Here is a 17,250-nt window from a genome sequence, read left to right as displayed (position 1 = left end):
GAACTACCATTTGTTGACATCTTACTATGTTTCAGGACATTCACTAGACCTTTTGCATAAAATATTTATTTTAATCCTAGGATGTAGAAAATTATGCAATGTGAGGTTGAATGCAGAGTTCCAAAGAATAGGAAGGAAAGATAAGAAAGTCTTCCTCGGCGATCAATGCAAAGAAATAGAGGAAAACAATAGAATGGGAAAGAGTAGGGATCTCTTCAAGAAAATTAGATACCAAGGGAACATTTCATGCAAAGATGGGCATGATAAAGGGCAGAAATGGTATGGACCTAAAAGAAGCAGAAGATATTAAGAAGAGGTGTCAGGAATACACAGAAGAACTATACAAAAAAGATCTTCATGACCCAGATAACCACCTAAAGCCAGACATCCTGGAATGCGAAGTCAAGTGGGCCTTAGGAAGCATTGCTACGAACAAAGCTAGTGGAGGTGATGGAATTCCAGTTGAACTATTTCAGATCCTAAAAAAAATTATGGAGTCAGGATTCAGCTAGATTTGTCTGACTTCAGCTAGGGCTGTTTACACTGCCCCAGAATACTTTGCATCTTGATGAAGGATATACAAAGAGGAAGATGAGAATTCTGGTTTTGGAGTCAGACTTCCTGCCATTCTGCTTGGAATATAGTATTGCAGGTCCTAAGTAGTCAACAAACTGTAGTTTTAAAACAGTAGGAGATTGTTAGGGAGCAAGTAGGTGAGGCATTGCAGGCAGAGGAACTGTTACCCATAAAGGGGGGGGGGGGTAGGGGCAAGACCGGTGGTTAAGTATGGATGTCAGGTAGTTAGGAAGCGGTGGGACTTCAAGACGAAAGCCAAGTGATGGAGGTCTTTATAAAAACTCAGGTGAGAGTTTAGGGGTCATATTATCAGCTACATGATTTTAACAACTTAAATGATTAGACAATTACAAATAACTAGTTTTTCTAATTAAGTTCACCTGGGAACAGATTCCAGTTGGCGAGTACTGAGTATGCCTGCTGCTGCTGCTAAGTCACTTCAGTCATGTCCGACTCTGTGTGACCCCATAGACGGAAGCCCACCAGGCTCCCCCGTCCCTGGGATTCTCCAGGCAAGAACACTGGAGTGGGTTGCCATTTCCTTCTCCAATGTGTGAAAGTGAAGTCGCTCAGTCATGTCTGACTCGTAGCGACCCCATGGACTGCAGCCTACCAGGCTCCTCCGCCCATGGGATTTTCTAGACAAGAGTACTGGAGTGGGGTGCCATTGCCTTCTCCGCTGAGTATGCCTACACCCACTGAAAAGACTGAAGGAATTATGAGGTGAGAAGACAATGAAGGGTCAGGGAATTGGAAAGGAAATACTGGAGTGGGTAGCCATTCCCTTCTCCAGGGGATCTTCCCGACCCAGGGATCAAACCCAGGTCTCCCGCACTGCAGTTAGACTCTACCATCTGAGCCACCAGGGAAGCCCAAAAAAGGGAAAAGAGTTCAGAAAAGATGGGTAAAGTGCAATCTCTCATTTCTACAAAAACAGACTTTTTAAAGCTGGCTTTTGAATGTAGTATGAAGACAAAAATTTTTGCTTACTCATTGAAAGAGCTGTTTTATTAAAATGGGGATAGAAGTGTGTGTTACAGGGAATTAAATAGTAATAATGAGCAAGTGAAAACAGATACTGACCTGTGCAGAAAAGTTTGGCAATAAAAGGATGGTAGTAAAAAGGAAAATAGATCTTTTTTCCCCCCTGCTGCTGCTAAGTCACTTCAGTCATGTCCAACTGTGTGCAACCCCATAGACAGCAGTCCACCAGGCTCCCCCATCCCTGGGATTCTCCAGGCAAGAACACTGGAGTGGGTTGCCATTTCCTTCTCCAATTTCGCCCCCCAGCTTCAGCTTAATAGGAGGTTAAAGATACAAAGGAGAAATAATTGATAAATTCACAAAGGAATGAGAACTGTTGTGGAACTATATTCAGCCTAGCATCTCCCAGGCTTATTGGACTAGAGCTCTCTGTACCTGTTAATATGCCATGGCTTTTCTGATTCCTATCTACCTTTTCCCTTCAAGGTTGTATACCGCCCAAATGTGTTGAGACAGGTGAGCTTTCACATTCCCACATAACATTCCACATAATATTCCCACATAACTTTTCACTCTTTGCTTTGTGATCTTACAAGCTGAGCTTCTGTCTGTGTGCTGTTCTGACTGACTGTTCTTTCTTCCTATTTAGGCCAGTGCGTGGAAAGCTAACAGAATGGAACACAAATCAGGACCCCTTTCCTCTAGCCGAGAGTCTGCTTTTACCAGTCCAATCTCTGTTACCAAACCAGTAGTACTGGCTGGTGGTGTAGTTTTAAGCTCTCCCAAAGAGGTGAGTAAGGATAAAGGAAAGCAGCCTTTTATTCTGAAGTTGCATTGCCCATTTACTTAGACAAGTGGTGTGGTATGTATAGCTCTAACTTCATTTCCTTTATAGCTATTCTTAGCTCAGAGTCATTTCTTTACTGGTAATTCCCATTAGCATCCAAAGATAGGCGGTAGCTGGGTAGGGTCTTTGGCCTGTGTTAGACTGGCATTAGGCTTGCCTCTGAAGAAAGATCAGAGAGGTGCTATTTAAACCATCTGGTTTTAACTGTAAAAACTCTGCAGAACTGAACTCTGTTTAAATGAAAAGGATAGTTTATTTTGGTAAAAGACAGTAATAAACAGACTGCCAGGTTCAGGAAACCAGTAACATGAAGAAGTGGTCTAGAGAATCCCAGTACTTACGTTTACTGCCAGGAACAACCTATTTGTGTTGTTTGCCCAGAGCCCCGCCAGCACCACTCCTCCGATTGAGATCAGCTCCTCTCGTCTGACCAAGTTGACCCGCCGAACTACTGACAGGAAGAGTGAGTTCCTGAAGACTCTGAAGGATGACCGGAATGGAGACTTCTCAGAGAGCAGAGAGTGTGAGAAGTTGGAAGATGTAAGACTGTGGGTTCTTCTGGGGCAACATAAGTGTTTTTCTGCGTTATATATGTACTTTTGTTTTTAAGAGAGAAAGATATGGCACATTTTTTTAAAAAACGTACAGAGATTTGTTTATAGGAGTAACAGCTTGTGATAAAAGTGAGCTCAGTTCTTTGTTCAGCATATTTCAAATTAGGGCTCATTTCAGTGATCGTGGTGGCCTTGGGACTTGGTGCTCTTAAACAGGGCAGCACTGCTTGAGTCTTGAATTGGTCATTGCTCTAAGAAGTTGGTAAACTATAGAAACTTTTTTTTTTTTTTTTAAGGATTATATTTAACTGGAATGGAAGAAAATATGACAAACAGAACCATATAACAAGAGGGTTTTTGTTTTTGTATCTTGCAGCAGGTTCCTAGTCCAAGAGGTAATGGCATCTATAGTATCAGGAAACTTGTGACTGGTCACTTTGGACTAGGGTACTTGTGTTCCTAAAAACTTTCTAATTAGGGAAAGGATAGAGCCAAAAACCAGAAGAGAGATGTCCTTTTTAAAATGCTTTCTTAAAAGCCACCCCTGCAGTTTCCACTTACATTTTAAGTGGGCAGCTGTCAAATAGCCACTCCTAGCTGCGAAGAAGTTTAGGAAAGGGAACTTTTTAAAAGCTTAGTACATTGGTTCCTTAGTCCAGATCGGTAAGGAAGAATAGAAAATCGATACTGCATAAGCAGCTAGTTACTGCCTGTGTTTACCTAAACTGCCACAGTTTACCTAAGCTGAAGGTAAGATGGTAGCCAGTTGGTTTCCTTTGGAAATCTTAGCAAGATGAGCAAGTTCTCATTTTTAAGTGGGGGAAACCTGTGGGCCAAGGTAGGAAGCATCTCCTTAATCTCTTAGATTGCTTATCTTGCCCCAATAGATTATTAAATTAACATGTCCTTCCTTTCCTTCCTGTCCTCCAGTCGGAGGACAACAGCACACCTGAACCAAAGGAAAATGGAGAGGAGGGCTGTCATCAGAATGGTCTTGCTCTCCCTGTAGAAGAGGGAGGGGAGGTCCTCTCTCACTCTCTGGAAGCAGAGCACAGGTAAGTGAGGATCAGATACACAAGGCTATATATGACCTGCAAGGAGTTTGAACATACTTAAGACATCTCGACTTCCAGTATAGAGAGAAGTGCCCACAGCAGCACAGCTTGTTCTCTTGTGTGCCACAGGTTGGCCTGTTGCTCACTGGGTATATTCCTTTACAGATTCAACCAGCTTTCCATATGCTTCTCTCCAAGGCTTTCTTTGTAGTTCAGTTTCAGACTCAACTTATGGCTTAGGTTGGAAGGGGTGGAGTGGGTGAGACCTGTTTCCTAGAGCTGTTATGGTGGCCCCTTTCGCCTCTCTCGGGATTTATGAGGCCCCAGAATATGAGGCCTGTTCTTTAAATGAGGTCCTTTAACACAGAGCCAGCCCAGGGTATCTGGCCAACTGGATGGCGGATGGGACCTGCCAGGTACCTTACTGAAAAGGAGCTCCTGTCCAGAGGAACTTAAAAAGGGGTAAACAAGATCACAAGGTTACAGGGTTCACAATGCCATGAAATTAAGAGAACTCAGACCGTCTTCCCTGGCGGTCCAGTGGTTAATTCTCCATGCTTCCACTGCAAGGGCATGGCTTCCATTCCTGGTCAGGGAAGTAAGATCCCACATTCTGTGTTGTGCAGTCAAGAAAAATAAATAAGAACTTAGGTACATGTGGCTATGTGCTGATTTGCTCGTGGGAGACAGATTTATTTGGTTTTGTCTATGAGACAGTTTGGCTCTTTATTCTGCTACTTCTACATTAGAGTTCTCTATAACCCTTATGCTCTGGTAAAAGCAACTGTGTAATGATTTTGTATCCTGCAGCTTTGCTAAATTGTCTCTAGTAATTTCTGATACTATCTTGTACGGTATCATGTCATCTGCAAACAGTGAAAGCTTTACTTCTTTTCCGATCTGAATTTATTTCTTTTTCTTTGATTGCTGTAGCTAGGACTTCCAAAACTATGTTGAATAATAGTGGTGAAAGTGGACACCCTTGTCTTGTTCCTGATCTTAGGGGGAATGCTTTCAGTTTTTCACCACTGAGAATGTTTGCTGTAGGCTTATTATATATGGCCTTTACTGTGTTGAGGTAGGTTCCTTCTATGCCCATTTTTTGAAGAGTTTTAATCATAAATAGGTGCTGAATTTTGTCAAAGGCTTCTGCATCTATTGAGATTGGAAAGAGCAACTGTGGAGATCCACCGTCTAATTGCAAGCACCTCAATAATTAAAGCTTATCCTACTGGGTATAAAGAGAAAAACCCACGTTTCTTCTCTAAGTGGATATCATTGTCCCTGGACAGGAAAGTTTCTGTTGAAAGTTAAGGGCTTCCCTCCCACTTAAAGCTGTATTTTCTTTGCCTGACCTGCTTCTACTAGGTTACTGAAAGCAATGGGATGGCAGGAGTATCCTGAAAATGATGAGAATTGTCTTCCCCTCACAGAGGATGAGCTCAGAGAGTTCCACATGAAGACAGAGCAGGTATGTGGTAAACTTTGCTGGAGACCAGTTAATGATGAAGAGAAAAAGTCCCAGTTTAGGGTGTGAGAAGGACCTTGAGAAAGAAAACAGTGAATAAGTCGCCACTGTAGAAATACAGAGGAGCGTCCCAGGCCATAACGATCTCCAGTGGTGGACACAGAAACCAGGTCAGCAGTTAGCAGGTTACAGACAGCAATATGTTATTTCATCCTGGAAGCTCTACCTCCTCATCAGAACCACAAGGCTATGTTCCACGGTTATGGGCTGAGCCCTTGGTCCCTGGGGAAGCAAGCTAACCCTCCTCTGCTTGCAGCCCTATGAATTCCCTCTGGTACCCTAGCCAGAGCCAAGAAACCAAATAGTCTCTCTGAATTTCTTCAACAAATGCCTAGATTCTTTCTCTGAATAAAACACTGCAAGGTCCCTACAAACCTCATGGAACTTTAAGTTCTGGTATTTAAAGCATAAATAACAGTGATGTTAAATCCTATAAAGAAAAGTATAGGCTGACATAAAGACTTCAGTACTCAGAACTCTGTTCCCCTGTCCTTGTCATCACCTGAGAACTTGTGGAAATAAGAAATCTTGAACCCTACCTCAGACATACAGAATCAGTCTGCATTTTAAAGAAATCCTTAGGTGATTCATTTGCACATATAGTTCAAAAAGCACCGCTGTAAGAAATCTTCAGTTTCTTAGAAGAAAGAACATTCTTAGAATATTCTGGCTAAAACTGAGCTGAAGCCTGGCCTTTCCCAACTTCCCTGATGGCTCAGGAGTAAAGAATCTACCTGGAATACAGAAGACCTGGTTTTGATTCCTGGGTCAGGAAGATCCCCTGGAGAAGGGAATGGCAACCCACTCCAGTATTCTTGCCTGGGAAATTCCATGGACAGAGGAGCCAGGTGGGCTTCAGTCCATGGGGTTGCAGAGTTGACTGAGCAACTTTTACTTTCTGGCCTTTGCCAGGTCCCATGGGCCAGTGTAGTGACTGATGATTGTCTTTTTCTTTTTTTCCCATGCCAACCACAGCTGAAAAGAAATGGCTTTGGAAAGAATGGCTTCTTGCAGAGTCGAAGTTCCAGCCTATTCTCCCCTTGGAGAAGCACTTGCAGAGCAGAGTTTGAGGACTCAGACACGGAGACAAGTAGCAGTGAGACATCTGATGACGATGCCTGGAAGTAGGCGTATAAATGTTCACAGTTAAATCTGACCCAGTAAACTCAGCTTGTGTGTTTAGGGGTTATACAGAAGAAATCGTTCTTTTCCTTTTCTTATGTTATTGTTGAATACTTCATGCACAAGGGAAATAATCATATCCCAAAGAGAGAGCGAGCAATTGGCTTGTTTAGCTTTTGTTGTTGTTCTTCCCTGTTATCTGCTTAATAGAGAGAACTTTGTGTTGTGGGAAAGATTTTTAAAACACACATACACACAGTATATATGGGGCAATGCACAGGTGGGAGCTGGCAGTGCAGAGAGGAGGAGACACTGGTCTGCAGCAGCAGCTTCTACTACCAGCCCTTGGGGCACTCACCCCTGTGCTCAAGCAATCATTGTCAATGACAAAGTGACTATTGAAGTTATAATTGTATTAAATTAATGCTAATAAATTTGGATATTTTATTTTATTTCTGGCTGCTCGGGTAACGTTAGCCCTTAACCAAGCATATGTGGTTTTTTTCCCTTTTTTTTTTTTTTTTCTTTCTGGGTACAGCTGTAAAATATTTGGATATAAGAAATGTTGTGTTATTCTTGCAGCCTTGATATTCAGGGTGGATTGTAAAATATAAATTTTGTGAGATTTCAAAGATTAAGATTATTTTGATAACATTATTTACAGATTTAAAAGATGTGGTTATCACAAGTCTGTTGAGGGGAAAACTACTGCATAAAATAACTAACTTGGAATAAATATTTTGCATCAGTTTGGATCGTCTTGTGTAAGAAGTATATTTTCTTTAATATTAGATGAGTGAATTCAGAGGTCTGAGAAAAATCCGAATTCAGACACACCTGTTTCTCCTTTTAGCAGATACATTTTTGATGCAAAAAAAAACTGTGCAATAAACTACCAGTAATAAAACCAGAAACCCAAGTTTCCTTTCTGAAGCTGTTTTTCACTGCCCATGTATTTGCCAGCGTGCCTATTTTAAGGAACTTTGAGCCTCAGTATTCCTGCTAAATAAGAATATAGGGTGTCCCAGGCATTGTGCAAGGCCCAGGGATTACAAGGAGCATCTAACTCAATAGGGAAGAGAAGAAACAGTTACATTAAAAATGGAATCTTAGGCCAAGATCTGATGGACAATTAGAAGTTAACAGATCACTGATAGTGGCATTCTTTGATCAGCTGTATATCACGTGGTCCCTAGTGGATATAGCAGCCCAAGATTATGCTCTAGTGGGAGACAAGCAAAGGTGTAACAGGCCCAACCAGTTGTAAGGATAACTATCTTATAGTGTAGATTCCAGAAGGGGTAGAGACTAGAGGAAGAGAAACAACCATGATACTTGGTAGATTCTAAAGGATAGGAAGGCAGAGTACTAATAAGAAAATTTGGGACTTCCCTGGTGATCTAGTGGATAAGATGCCATGGTTCCAGTGTAGGAGGCAAGGGTTCAATCCCTTATTGGGAAACTAGGGATCCCATGTGCCATGTGGGTGGTTGAGAGAGAAATTAATAGAGGAAGGAAGGAAAAGAAAAAATTAGACAGTTATGACCCTACGTTAATTGTGAATCTTGATTTCAATATTAAAATATGAAAAAGTGCATCTTAGGCTCAGTGAAATACTATTAAATGAACTATAAATTGGAAATGAGAAATAGGTTGAGTTAGACATATCCTGTATATTTGGTCTTGGGCTTTGCACACTTAACTAGTGCTCTCAGAACAAATTTCTAAAACGTAGCCCTTTTCTCACTTGAAATTGAGCTGGGCTTTGACTACATACTTTGAAATACTTTGTAACCTGCTGCTCCTCCTACCTTGGCCATAAGTACCTGGCGGGGGCGGGGGGTGACCGCTACCTGCTTGTTTAGAAACATGGAGCTAGGTCAGAGCTCCTCTTTCTGTTGGATTCATCTACTTGGGGCGCTGGCAGGGACATCTGGTCAGCAGGAATGGGGCCTGTGTGGGCCCCAGTCTCAAGTGAAGGGGTATCTTTCTAAATTTGATTTCCTTTTCTGATGGACTGTGTTCTCCCAGAACCTTCTTTTCTGGGCTGTGCTGATTATCTTGGTTGTGGCGGGGGGTGGCAGGAACTGGGAGTTGGGGAGCCTTGGTGTGACTTGGTTATGTAAAAGATGTTACCTCCAGAGAGGCATGGTAGAAGGAAATGCTTGTTACTCAACCAGCAAGTCATGGTTTTCCAGGCACAATGCCTTCTCTCTCAAGTATTCCCTGGATGGACAATGACATTTAACTTGGGATACATCCACCCGTGGGCAAAACTAGAATGAAGAAGATGACACTTTTCTGCCAGAGGCTATTAAATGACCAAGATGGAGTATGTGATATGGACTCAGCTATCTAGGAGGCAGCTGTTTGCTCCCCTTTATTAATGTAGGCAGAAAAACCAAGGTGTGGTGGTAAGAGACTTGCCTATACTCATACAATAAGGTGGAACAATGCTTTAATAGTGTTTTTCAAGCCAGGGACTCCTCCCTAAGGTGACTAAGCCTTCCCACTCATTTAGACCTGCCCAGACCTGAGGTGGTTGCCCAGGGAGCTAAAGCTTCTCCCCAAACAAACCTGACCTGGTAAACGTGGTCTTTCCTCTCTGCCTTTGGCTATTTCATCCTCCTCTCCTTTTCCCTCTGCCCCTCTGTCCTGTTTTCTCCAGGTCTTGGCTGGTGTCAGGAAAGGGGTCCCCTCCCATGGCCTCCCACTCCAGGGAGCCAGGGCTCCTGCCCTGTGGGTCCTGTGACATGGTTTTCCGCTCCTGGGCCCTGCTGGCCACCCACACTCAGCGCTTCTGCATTGGCCGTCAGACCCGGGAGGTGACAGTTGGAGCACAGCCCCCAACAGCCACTGAACCACGGGTACCCGGGGTAAGGGCCCCCATGGTCATGAGTGGGTACTGAAGTGACTAACTCTCAGCATTCCTCACCCCACACCCCGTCCGCAGGTTGTGCCACAAGAACAACAGGGCCTCCGGGACCAGGAGGCCAGCAAATCAGCTCTGAAGAGGCTAACAGAGGAGGTACACCTGGCTTTCCCCAAGGGCACAAAACAGCATTCCCCCCAAACTTAGGGATCACGAGTGGGTCAGATTACTCCCAACAGAGGCTGCAGGTAACTGTTACCTCCAGGTGCAGCGGCTGCGGCTGTATCTGCAGGAAATGAGACCCTGGATAACAGAAATCCCCAGGGGGCCACAGGAGCCCTGGAGGCGTTCAGAGGCGACGATTCAGAGCGCCCACTCCAAGGCTGCTGGCAGCCTGGGCGAGCGGCTGCTGGCGCTGCACTGGACTCACGCAAGCCGCGTGGCAGAGACCGCGGCACAGAGCTGGGCCCTAGAGCAACGCGGCGAGGGTGAGGGGACAGAGGGGCACTAGGGCCCACCTTTCCCCCTTGGCTTGAGGTCGCCCGAGGGTTGTCTGACTTGATCTCTTACCCCTCAGAACTGAGCCGGCGCCTCCAAGGTTTGGCCCGGACCGGGAACGGGAAATCACACATACTCAGTCTGGAGCGGGAGCTTCGAGAACTCCGGGCAGAGACAGGGCGAACGCGGGGAGCTCTGGAGGAGTTAGGGGCGCACGTTCAGCAGCTCCAGGCCAATCCGGTGTAAGAAGGACGCGTGGGAACCCGGGAGAGCCGCGCCTGCGCGGGGCGGGGCTTGAGCGGGGAGGGGGCTCTGCCTGGAGGCCGCGCGGGAGCCGTCGGGAAGGGGCGGGGCTACCGGAGACCAGCGTCTCGATCTCTGAAGTGGTCCCGGCGCCACCGGCCGGGACGCCAGCAGCCGGCTGCACACTATGAGAGAAGCAAAACTCTGTGGTCCGGTGCTACAGGCCACCCCAGGGACTCTGCCTGCGGAGATCGGGTGAGGTCCGGGCCCGGGGACGGGTGAGGTCCGGGCCCGGGGACGGGTGAGGTCCGGGCCCGGGGACGAGCTCGGGACTAAGCGCTGATCGATTCTGGTAAAACGCTACTGCCTGCTTGTCCCCTACTCCCTAGGGCCCTTCGTGAAGCCTACGTTCGAGGCGGGGGCCGGGACCCCGGCGTTCTGGGCTGGATGTGGCAGCTACAAGCGGAGGCATCAGCTCTGGAGCTTCGGAGGTGGCGGACCCGCAGGGGTGAGCAGGAGCGGGCCAGCCGGGAGACCTCTCTGGAAAGAGGAACGGGCGCGAGAACCACTTCAGGAAACTCCGAGGTGGAACACGTCTTTGTGGGGGAGGCTAGGATGTTAGCCGACAGGTCAACCGTGTTCAGAGAGTACCAAAGCTGGAGAGCTGCTCAGGGCAGCTGGTCACCAGAGATCAGAAGTGACGGGTCACATTTGTTCAGTCTCAGGAGGATGGGCAGGTGCTGCATTCAAGGAGCTTCTAGCAGTGGAGGCTGAAAACCCGCGCCTGGAGGCAGAAATCCTGGCTTTACAGATGCATAGGGGCGCAGGCCAGATGCCCTGGGGTCAGTGAGCACCCAGTTCCACCCTGCCTAGCCCTCCCCAGCAGGCCAGGCTCAGAGAAAGGGGTTAGAGGGACCGTGCACGGGGAATGCAACTCATGTCTGCACCCCATCAGTCCCGTGTCCACGCGCATCTCCAGGTGTCCACATGGGTTTGGCTCTTGGGGATGAGGTATCTCACTTCCTGCGTCCTGCTCAAGGGCCCCTTCTCTTCCCTGTACCTAGGGCGCGGGGAGCCGAGACTTGGGGCCAATCCGAGCCCACACCTGAGGAGGGAAGATGCCCCAAGCCTCCCGCCTCCAGTGGCTCCCCCGCTGCCGCCCTCCACCGGAGTCCTATTCTTGGGTGGTGCTGAGAAGGCTGTGAGGACCGGGGGTTGGGATGGGGACAGTTCTGCTCTGTGCAGCTGGGGGAGCCCAGGGAGCAGTGTCTGCCTGGGAGGCTTTCTGGAAGAATTAACTCTTCCTGCACAGTCGCTGCTTCCTGGAGCCATGACCAGGAACCTGGCCAGGGATCCACACTACCTCCTGCCCGCAACTGACGTCCTGGGCCCTGCACCCTACAACCCCGGGTGAGGCCTGCTCCCTCCTTCAACATCCTCTGTGACTGTCACTGCTGCTAGTTAAGGAGACCCACTCAGGCCAGCTGGGATGGGAGAACTGCCTCGGGGGTGAGAGGGTGAAGGACTGGGGTGTGTGCATGTTTTGAGACCTGTTTCCTAGGGCTGGCCTTGTCATTTTCTATGACTTCCTGCGGGGCCTTGAGGCTTCTTGGGTTTGGGTGCAACTAATGACTGGCTTGGCCCGAGATGGACAGGAGTCAGGAGGGACCACAGCGCTACCCCCAGCCCTTTGCTTGCCCCCACCTCCAGCTCCTGGGCCCACCGGCAACTGTGCCATCCTTGCCAGCAAGCAGCCTGTACCTAGGTCAGTACGTGGGGATTATTTCCTTGGTGCTTTTTGCCACAGTTGAGGCTTGTTCCTCATTTTGCTATATTTTCTCATCTGTATACAAGGAGTCTGGCTCTGAGGGCCAAGTCCTAGGAAGGGAGCATAACCACTTCTGGCTCCTTCCTGACACGTTTTTGGTTTTGCTCTAGACTACCACCCTCACCATCAGTAGCCTTGGTCTGTGAGCTCCAGGCCTGGCAGGGGCTAGCATGGGCTAAGGCACCACAGCCAAAGGCCTGGGCCTCACTCGTGCTATTTGACCAGAATCAGAGGTTGCTAAGTGGTCGTTGGCGTCTCCCACTTCGGGCCCTCCCTCTGGACCTCAGCCTTAGCCCTGGGCAGCTGAACGGGATTCCCCAGGTGAGTGTGGAGGATGGGGGCTGGGTCTGCTTCCCCACGTTACAGATGCAAGACCATTTCACCTTTCCCCAGGTTAATCAGGCCGAGCTCTTCGTGCGACTGGTGAACGCAAGAGATGCAGATGTCCAAGCCCTGGCAGAGATCAATCCAGCAAATGCCCATGAGTACCAGTACCCACCTCTGGTGAGGGCCCAACTAGAGCAGGGATACCACAGGTGTGGTTGATGTGGTTAATAACCAGCCTTTGTTGACCACCAGTACTTGTCAAGCCATTACTGTTTTCTGTGGATGAACTCGTGTGACTCACATATCCTGTCTGTACTACTGTGTCAATAGACAAGGAAGACAGCAGTGAGGTTAACCTGGTTCACAATGAGCAGTTGACTGTAAGGTGGTATGACACCAGACCCTATACAAAGATGGCTACAGATCTACCCTCTCCTTGTTCCACAGGCACCCAACTCATTTTCACTGGAAGCCAGCCCCCTTGCCCCAGCAACTGCCTTTGTTGACCCCCCTCCTCCAGAAGATGCCTGAACCAGCAGACTCAGGCACAGAAAGGAGTGTTTATGGGCTCTCCCCACAGCTTTGACCCACCCCCACTGGCTCTGAGTCCAGGAGAATGGCGGTATGAGTAGCTTAATGTGCACAAGACTGGAGCCTAGACTGAGGCCTCTTCTGGGATCTGCAGCTTTACTAACTCCATGTTCTGACAAGAATCTGCAAACAAATACCCATGTGAGCTCCAATCCCAGCTGTAACTTCCACAAGCACTTGGCCTTTCTTTACTATTTTTTTAAGATTGATGTGAGGATTAAACACATGTCAGGTTTACAGTATTGTATTGTTTAGCATATAAATTCTTTGAAAGGTGGCTTGGAGACAGTCTTTCATTCAGCTAAAGGAACTCTATGAGCTCCTCCCCATGTGTTGTTTTGGCTAAAGCCAGTCTTACTGCCACTTATTTATGCCAGCCAGCCTCCAGGAAGCCTTCCAGATTCTCAAGGTCACCATACAATAGGGAGCTCCTGTAGCCTACTTACAAACAACCCAGTCATGTTCCCCCCCAAGTTGGCAGGGGGCTCATCAGAGGTAAAATCCAGCTATTATATTGGGCCTGGCCTCAGACCCCACTGTCAGCAAAATCAAAGGCTTGATAATTAACAGCTGCCTTTGCCTTGAACACTGGATGTTCAAACTCCAGGTTCTAAAGTAGCCCTGTGAGTGTTGAATTATCAAATCCCCTTAGGTAGCAGAGGGCAGGCACTGTTTGGAGTTCAGATCCTGCCTGGTATAAAGCAGTTTCTTAAAGGTCAGCTCAGAGGCAACCAAGTCACAGACCTTACACTGGCTCTGCGCCCTGACATCAGCAAGGGCCCAGTGGGATGGCTTTAGTACCAGTGGCCTGACCACCAGCACCATGGACTGGGTAGCCAGAATTGCTGAGCCAGTTTCCACCTTTCAACCCCACATCCCACTGAACTGCTCCAGGCAGCCCAGGATCCCACTCTTTAAACACAAGTCCAGAGGCCAGAGCTTTTGGCATCTTTATTTAAGAAGTCAAAACTGTGGACAGGTAACAATTCCAACTGTTGATATTTTCTGTACAGAAAGGTTCAAATACAACAATGTAAACTCAACCAGCCAGTTCTCCCCACAGATTTTTCCAACCACATCCAAAGTGTCCAGTCAGTCCCTCAGCCGCTTGCAAGCTCAATTTTATAGTTAGCACAACAGTTTTCCTCAAGGATCACTCCCCCTGCCAGCTCCCTTGCCCCAGGTCTTCAGTTTCTTCCAGGACAGGATTATGGCCCTAATTGGAGACCAGGTGGATACAAGGTGCCACCCAAGGCCTGGCATAGCTGTTATTAGCTCACAAAGTCCATTGAACAGTATCAGCACCAAAGAACAAGATCTTCACTGAGTCTTGTTTTGTAGCCCCTGTCCAGGGAGAGCACCACTCAATTTGCAAGACAGCCCGGGTTCAGAGTATTTATAATGGAAAAGATATAGCACCATTGAAGATAAGGGCCTGCAGCCATGCTTGATTTCATCACCTCCACGTTAGACAGGAATCTGGATTAGAACTTCCAACAGAGATCAATACAGAGGAGGAAAAAAACACAAAAACCTTTGGCCACTGTATAAAACCTGGAGTGCTCCAAGGGGCACAGATTAAGCCAATATTTAAGGGGGAAAAAAAAAATCATCAAAGCCTCAACCTTTGCTTACAATCTTTATTGAAGTTATACAAAAAGAATCCCCGAAAAGTGAAAAAATACATTATATACAAAAACACTTTCCATTGGAAGGAAGGCTCTGCTCCCTCTCTTAACATGCAGTGCTTTCAACTGTAGCTCCGGCCTCCACTGTGGCCTCCACTGTCCCCTCCACTGCTGCCCGGCTTTCAGCTTTATTCTCAGCCTGGAAGATAAACAGGGAGCCTGGGTATAAGTGACCCTACTTTAAGCCATTCTTTCTTACACAACTGAGTTGGCCTCAGTCAGAGGAACAACACAGGTCCCTTAAATTCTGCTTTGCTCTCTACACTAAAAGGGATCACAAGTATACAGTTATTTCCTAACTTCTCTATTATAGGGCTGATAGAGGAGCAAGCAAGTGACTGAATGGTCTTGGCAATCACGTGTCTTCTCACGCATTCATTAGAGGGGGACCTGTGGTATGTATCTGACAATGAGACATCTTACATCTCATAACCAAACTATTTCGTGTACAACCTCATTGTTTTTATGAAAGTAACCAAATAATCCAAAGAGGATCAAGTTGGGGAACATGCATTGGTTTCCCTAGGCCCTGAGAACAAGGAAAATGAGGCAAGAGTTCAAACCCTGCTCAACTGCCCACCTCCTCCTCCATGTTTTCGGAAACTTCGGTTCCACTGGAAATAGTGTCCCCACTGCCTCCATTCACTTCTGGCTCTTGTTTGGCTTTCTTTGCATCATCTTTCCGGGGGCTCTCTTCCTCTGGTTTCCTCTATAAAGATATAATTAATTGTAAAAGCTTCACAAATGTGCTCACTGTTTTTAAAAGGACAATCATAAAACAATTTTGTAACACATGCCTCTTCCCTACGGTGCAAAGATCATGAACACCAGGATTCTCAGCTCTAAGGGTCTCCCAATCCACAGTCTGTCCTCTGCAGAATAGACTGGTATGCCTAAACATACCAGTTCAGCCTCTCCAAGGATAAAGAAAGAGGACAAGGATGAGGAACAGACAACAGTGACCAACCCACAAATCTGAATTTCTACAGTTGAGTCAGGAAGCAAAATAAGAGTGGAGCCTCTCTCACAAGTTTAAGGAGGTCTGCTACTGAATGACTACTGTAAACCTGCCAGTTTCCCAGACCTCCTCATCAGTTTTCCTAATAGCCCTGGGCTAGAATAGACCAAGAGTGTTGCTAGAAGACATATGTGTTTCTTTTGGCTGCACTGGGTCCTAGTTGTGGCACTCAGGATCTTTGATCTTTAGTTGTGGAGTATGGGATCCAGTTCCCTGACCAGGGATCAAACTCAGGCCCCCTACAATGTGAGCTTGGAGTCTTAGCCACTGAACCACCAGGGAAGAACCAAAACAGACATCTTATTGGAGATGTTTATGTGAAAGGTAATTCTCATGTATCATTTGGAGGGAGGAAATGCAGGGTAGGAAGAATATAGAAAAGAAATGACCACATATAGATTTACCTTCTTTCTGACAAGGTGGGAAATATCAGTAACACAATTTGATGAGGAAGCACCATCTGTTGGCTTTCTACTGGCAATCTGGCAAAAAAGAAACCTTTGTTACCAATGTACTGCTATATATGAAATATATACTGAGGCCTAACATTAACTGACAAAAATCACCTGAATACCCACCATGGAAACTGAAGCGCTTCCTCCACTAGGCGTGAAACCTGAAGTAGAGCTCTCCACCTGTGAGAAATGACAAACCCAAGTGGGTCTCCGGATAGAACCCAGCAGGTGACCTACCTACAAGCAACTGATTAATAAGACTTCAAGTCCCAGTGGCCTCCACATGGCAGCAACATCACCCACCCTCTGTACTCAGACCCATGGCCACGGTAAATAGCTGAGAATTCAAACCCACAGTCTGGCTCCAGAGCATGCTGCTAACACTGTATTTACTATCTGAGAGGAAATCGTGCATGACTGCTCACATTCCCTCTGACACTCAACTCCCTGGAAAGCAAGTCGTGAGGAAGATTCCCAGCAAATGGAACACGAGTACCACGATGAAGAGCCTTCAGAAATATTAAACGTGTGACCATCAAAACTCTACAAGGAACCAAACGAACCAGAGTTGCTTTCAGAGCCAGTTCAGCTACATTCCCACTACGCTGGGACTCCTTTGCATCTTCTATCTTCTCTCTAATTTCAGGGAGCAGCTCCTTCAGCTCCTCAATTTCTTTCTCATATTCAGTAGGTGATCCTTCAGCCTCTTTCATCTGCTCATTTAGCACAGCTAGAAAGAAAAGGCTGAAGTGATCAGTAAGTAACAGATAACACAAAAGGAACCTTTAAAAAAAGAAAAAAAAAACTCTCAATACTGGATCCATCATAATCATTGTGGAAACAGCCAGTGCATACTCACCCATTCTCTTCTCAATGACTTCAATAGATTTGCTGAACTGTGCTACTGCTTCATCATACTGAGAGTTGTACCCGTAGGCCAAGCCCAGCTGGTAGTGAGTCTCTGCAAGGAGCCGATCATGGGCTTCCAGATATTGTTCCTGCAAGTTTAGGCAAGCCTGGAACTCCTCCACAGCTTGGAGGTAATTCTCTATTGAAGAGAAAAA

The 17,250-nt window shown here is 46.8% G+C and overlaps 3 protein-coding genes across 11 annotated transcripts in view; 2 read left to right on the top strand and 1 right to left on the bottom strand.

Annotated features, from left to right (window-relative positions):
- GPBP1L1 (GC-rich promoter binding protein 1 like 1) overlaps positions 1–7,118 on the top strand; it is a 63,419-nt gene extending 56,301 nt beyond the window's left edge. For 4 of the 5 annotated variants that reach the window (XM_055403706.2, XM_055403707.2, XM_055403704.2 and 1 more), the window contains exons 8-13: positions 2,047–2,076; positions 2,210–2,350; positions 2,789–2,947; positions 3,892–4,016; positions 5,385–5,487; positions 6,520–7,118. In XM_055403706.2, the coding sequence (XP_055259681.1) occupies positions 2,047–2,076; positions 2,210–2,350; positions 2,789–2,947; positions 3,892–4,016; positions 5,385–5,487; positions 6,520–6,672 (711 nt within the window). In that variant the 3' untranslated portion in view covers positions 6,673–7,118. The remainder of the gene's footprint in view (positions 1–2,046; positions 2,077–2,209; positions 2,351–2,788; positions 2,948–3,891; positions 4,017–5,384; positions 5,488–6,519) is intronic. The other variant, XM_055403708.2, reaches the window with a different exon arrangement.
- A 615-nt stretch (positions 7,119–7,733) lies between these two features.
- CCDC17 (coiled-coil domain containing 17) lies at positions 7,734–13,302 on the top strand. Of its 4 annotated transcripts, XM_088835260.1 has the most exons (13): positions 7,734–9,542; positions 9,620–9,694; positions 9,804–10,026; positions 10,116–10,278; positions 10,421–10,534; positions 10,669–10,836; positions 11,003–11,121; positions 11,344–11,480; positions 11,592–11,689; positions 11,841–12,044; positions 12,218–12,428; positions 12,501–12,611; positions 12,882–13,302. In XM_088835260.1, the coding sequence occupies exons 1-13, from the start codon at positions 9,369–9,371 to the stop codon at positions 12,963–12,965; spliced, it is 1,881 nt and encodes a 626-aa protein (XP_088691386.1). In that variant the 5' UTR covers positions 7,734–9,368; the 3' UTR covers positions 12,966–13,302. The 4 variants fall into 4 exon arrangements, with proteins under 4 accessions (XP_088691386.1, XP_055259677.1, XP_055259678.1 ...); XM_055403702.2 differs by lacking the exon at positions 11,003–11,121 and having other exon boundaries at positions 10,669–10,787; XM_055403703.2 differs by lacking the exons at positions 11,003–11,121; positions 11,841–12,044 and having other exon boundaries at positions 10,669–10,787.
- A 1,348-nt stretch (positions 13,303–14,650) lies between these two features.
- NASP (nuclear autoantigenic sperm protein) overlaps positions 14,651–17,250 on the bottom strand; it is a 28,190-nt gene continuing 25,590 nt past the window's right edge. For both annotated transcript variants that reach the window (XM_055403711.2, XM_055403709.2), the window contains 6 exons: positions 17,046–17,234; positions 16,750–16,916; positions 16,310–16,366; positions 16,136–16,213; positions 15,294–15,422; positions 14,651–14,852 (listed from right to left, as the gene is read on the bottom strand). In XM_055403711.2, the coding sequence (XP_055259686.1) occupies positions 14,760–14,852; positions 15,294–15,422; positions 16,136–16,213; positions 16,310–16,366; positions 16,750–16,916; positions 17,046–17,234 (713 nt within the window). In that variant the 3' untranslated portion in view covers positions 14,651–14,759. The remainder of the gene's footprint in view (positions 14,853–15,293; positions 15,423–16,135; positions 16,214–16,309; positions 16,367–16,749; positions 16,917–17,045; positions 17,235–17,250) is intronic.

Source organism: Moschus berezovskii, chromosome 4, assembly GCF_049115385.1.
Source record: "Moschus berezovskii isolate FMDL1 chromosome 4, NW_MosBer_1.0, whole genome shotgun sequence".
Classification (NCBI taxonomy): domain Eukaryota; kingdom Metazoa; phylum Chordata; class Mammalia; order Artiodactyla; family Moschidae; genus Moschus; species Moschus berezovskii.
Note: the sequence above shows the minus strand (reverse complement) of the source record. Positions and strands in the feature narration are given on the sequence as shown.

Excerpts from the sequence above, each read along its gene's own strand:
- CCDC17 (XM_088835260.1), top strand. The coding sequence starts at position 9,369 with ATGGCCTCCCACTCCAGGGAGCCAGGGCTCCTGCCCTGTGGGTCCTGT. Across the intron at positions 10,535-10,668 it reads ACTCTGCCTGCGGAGATCGG|GGCCCTTCGTGAAGCCTACG; the intron begins GTGAGGTCCGGG and ends CCTACTCCCTAG. Across the intron at positions 11,690-11,840 it reads CCTGCACCCTACAACCCCGG|GGCTGGCCTTGTCATTTTCT; the intron begins GTGAGGCCTGCT and ends CCTGTTTCCTAG.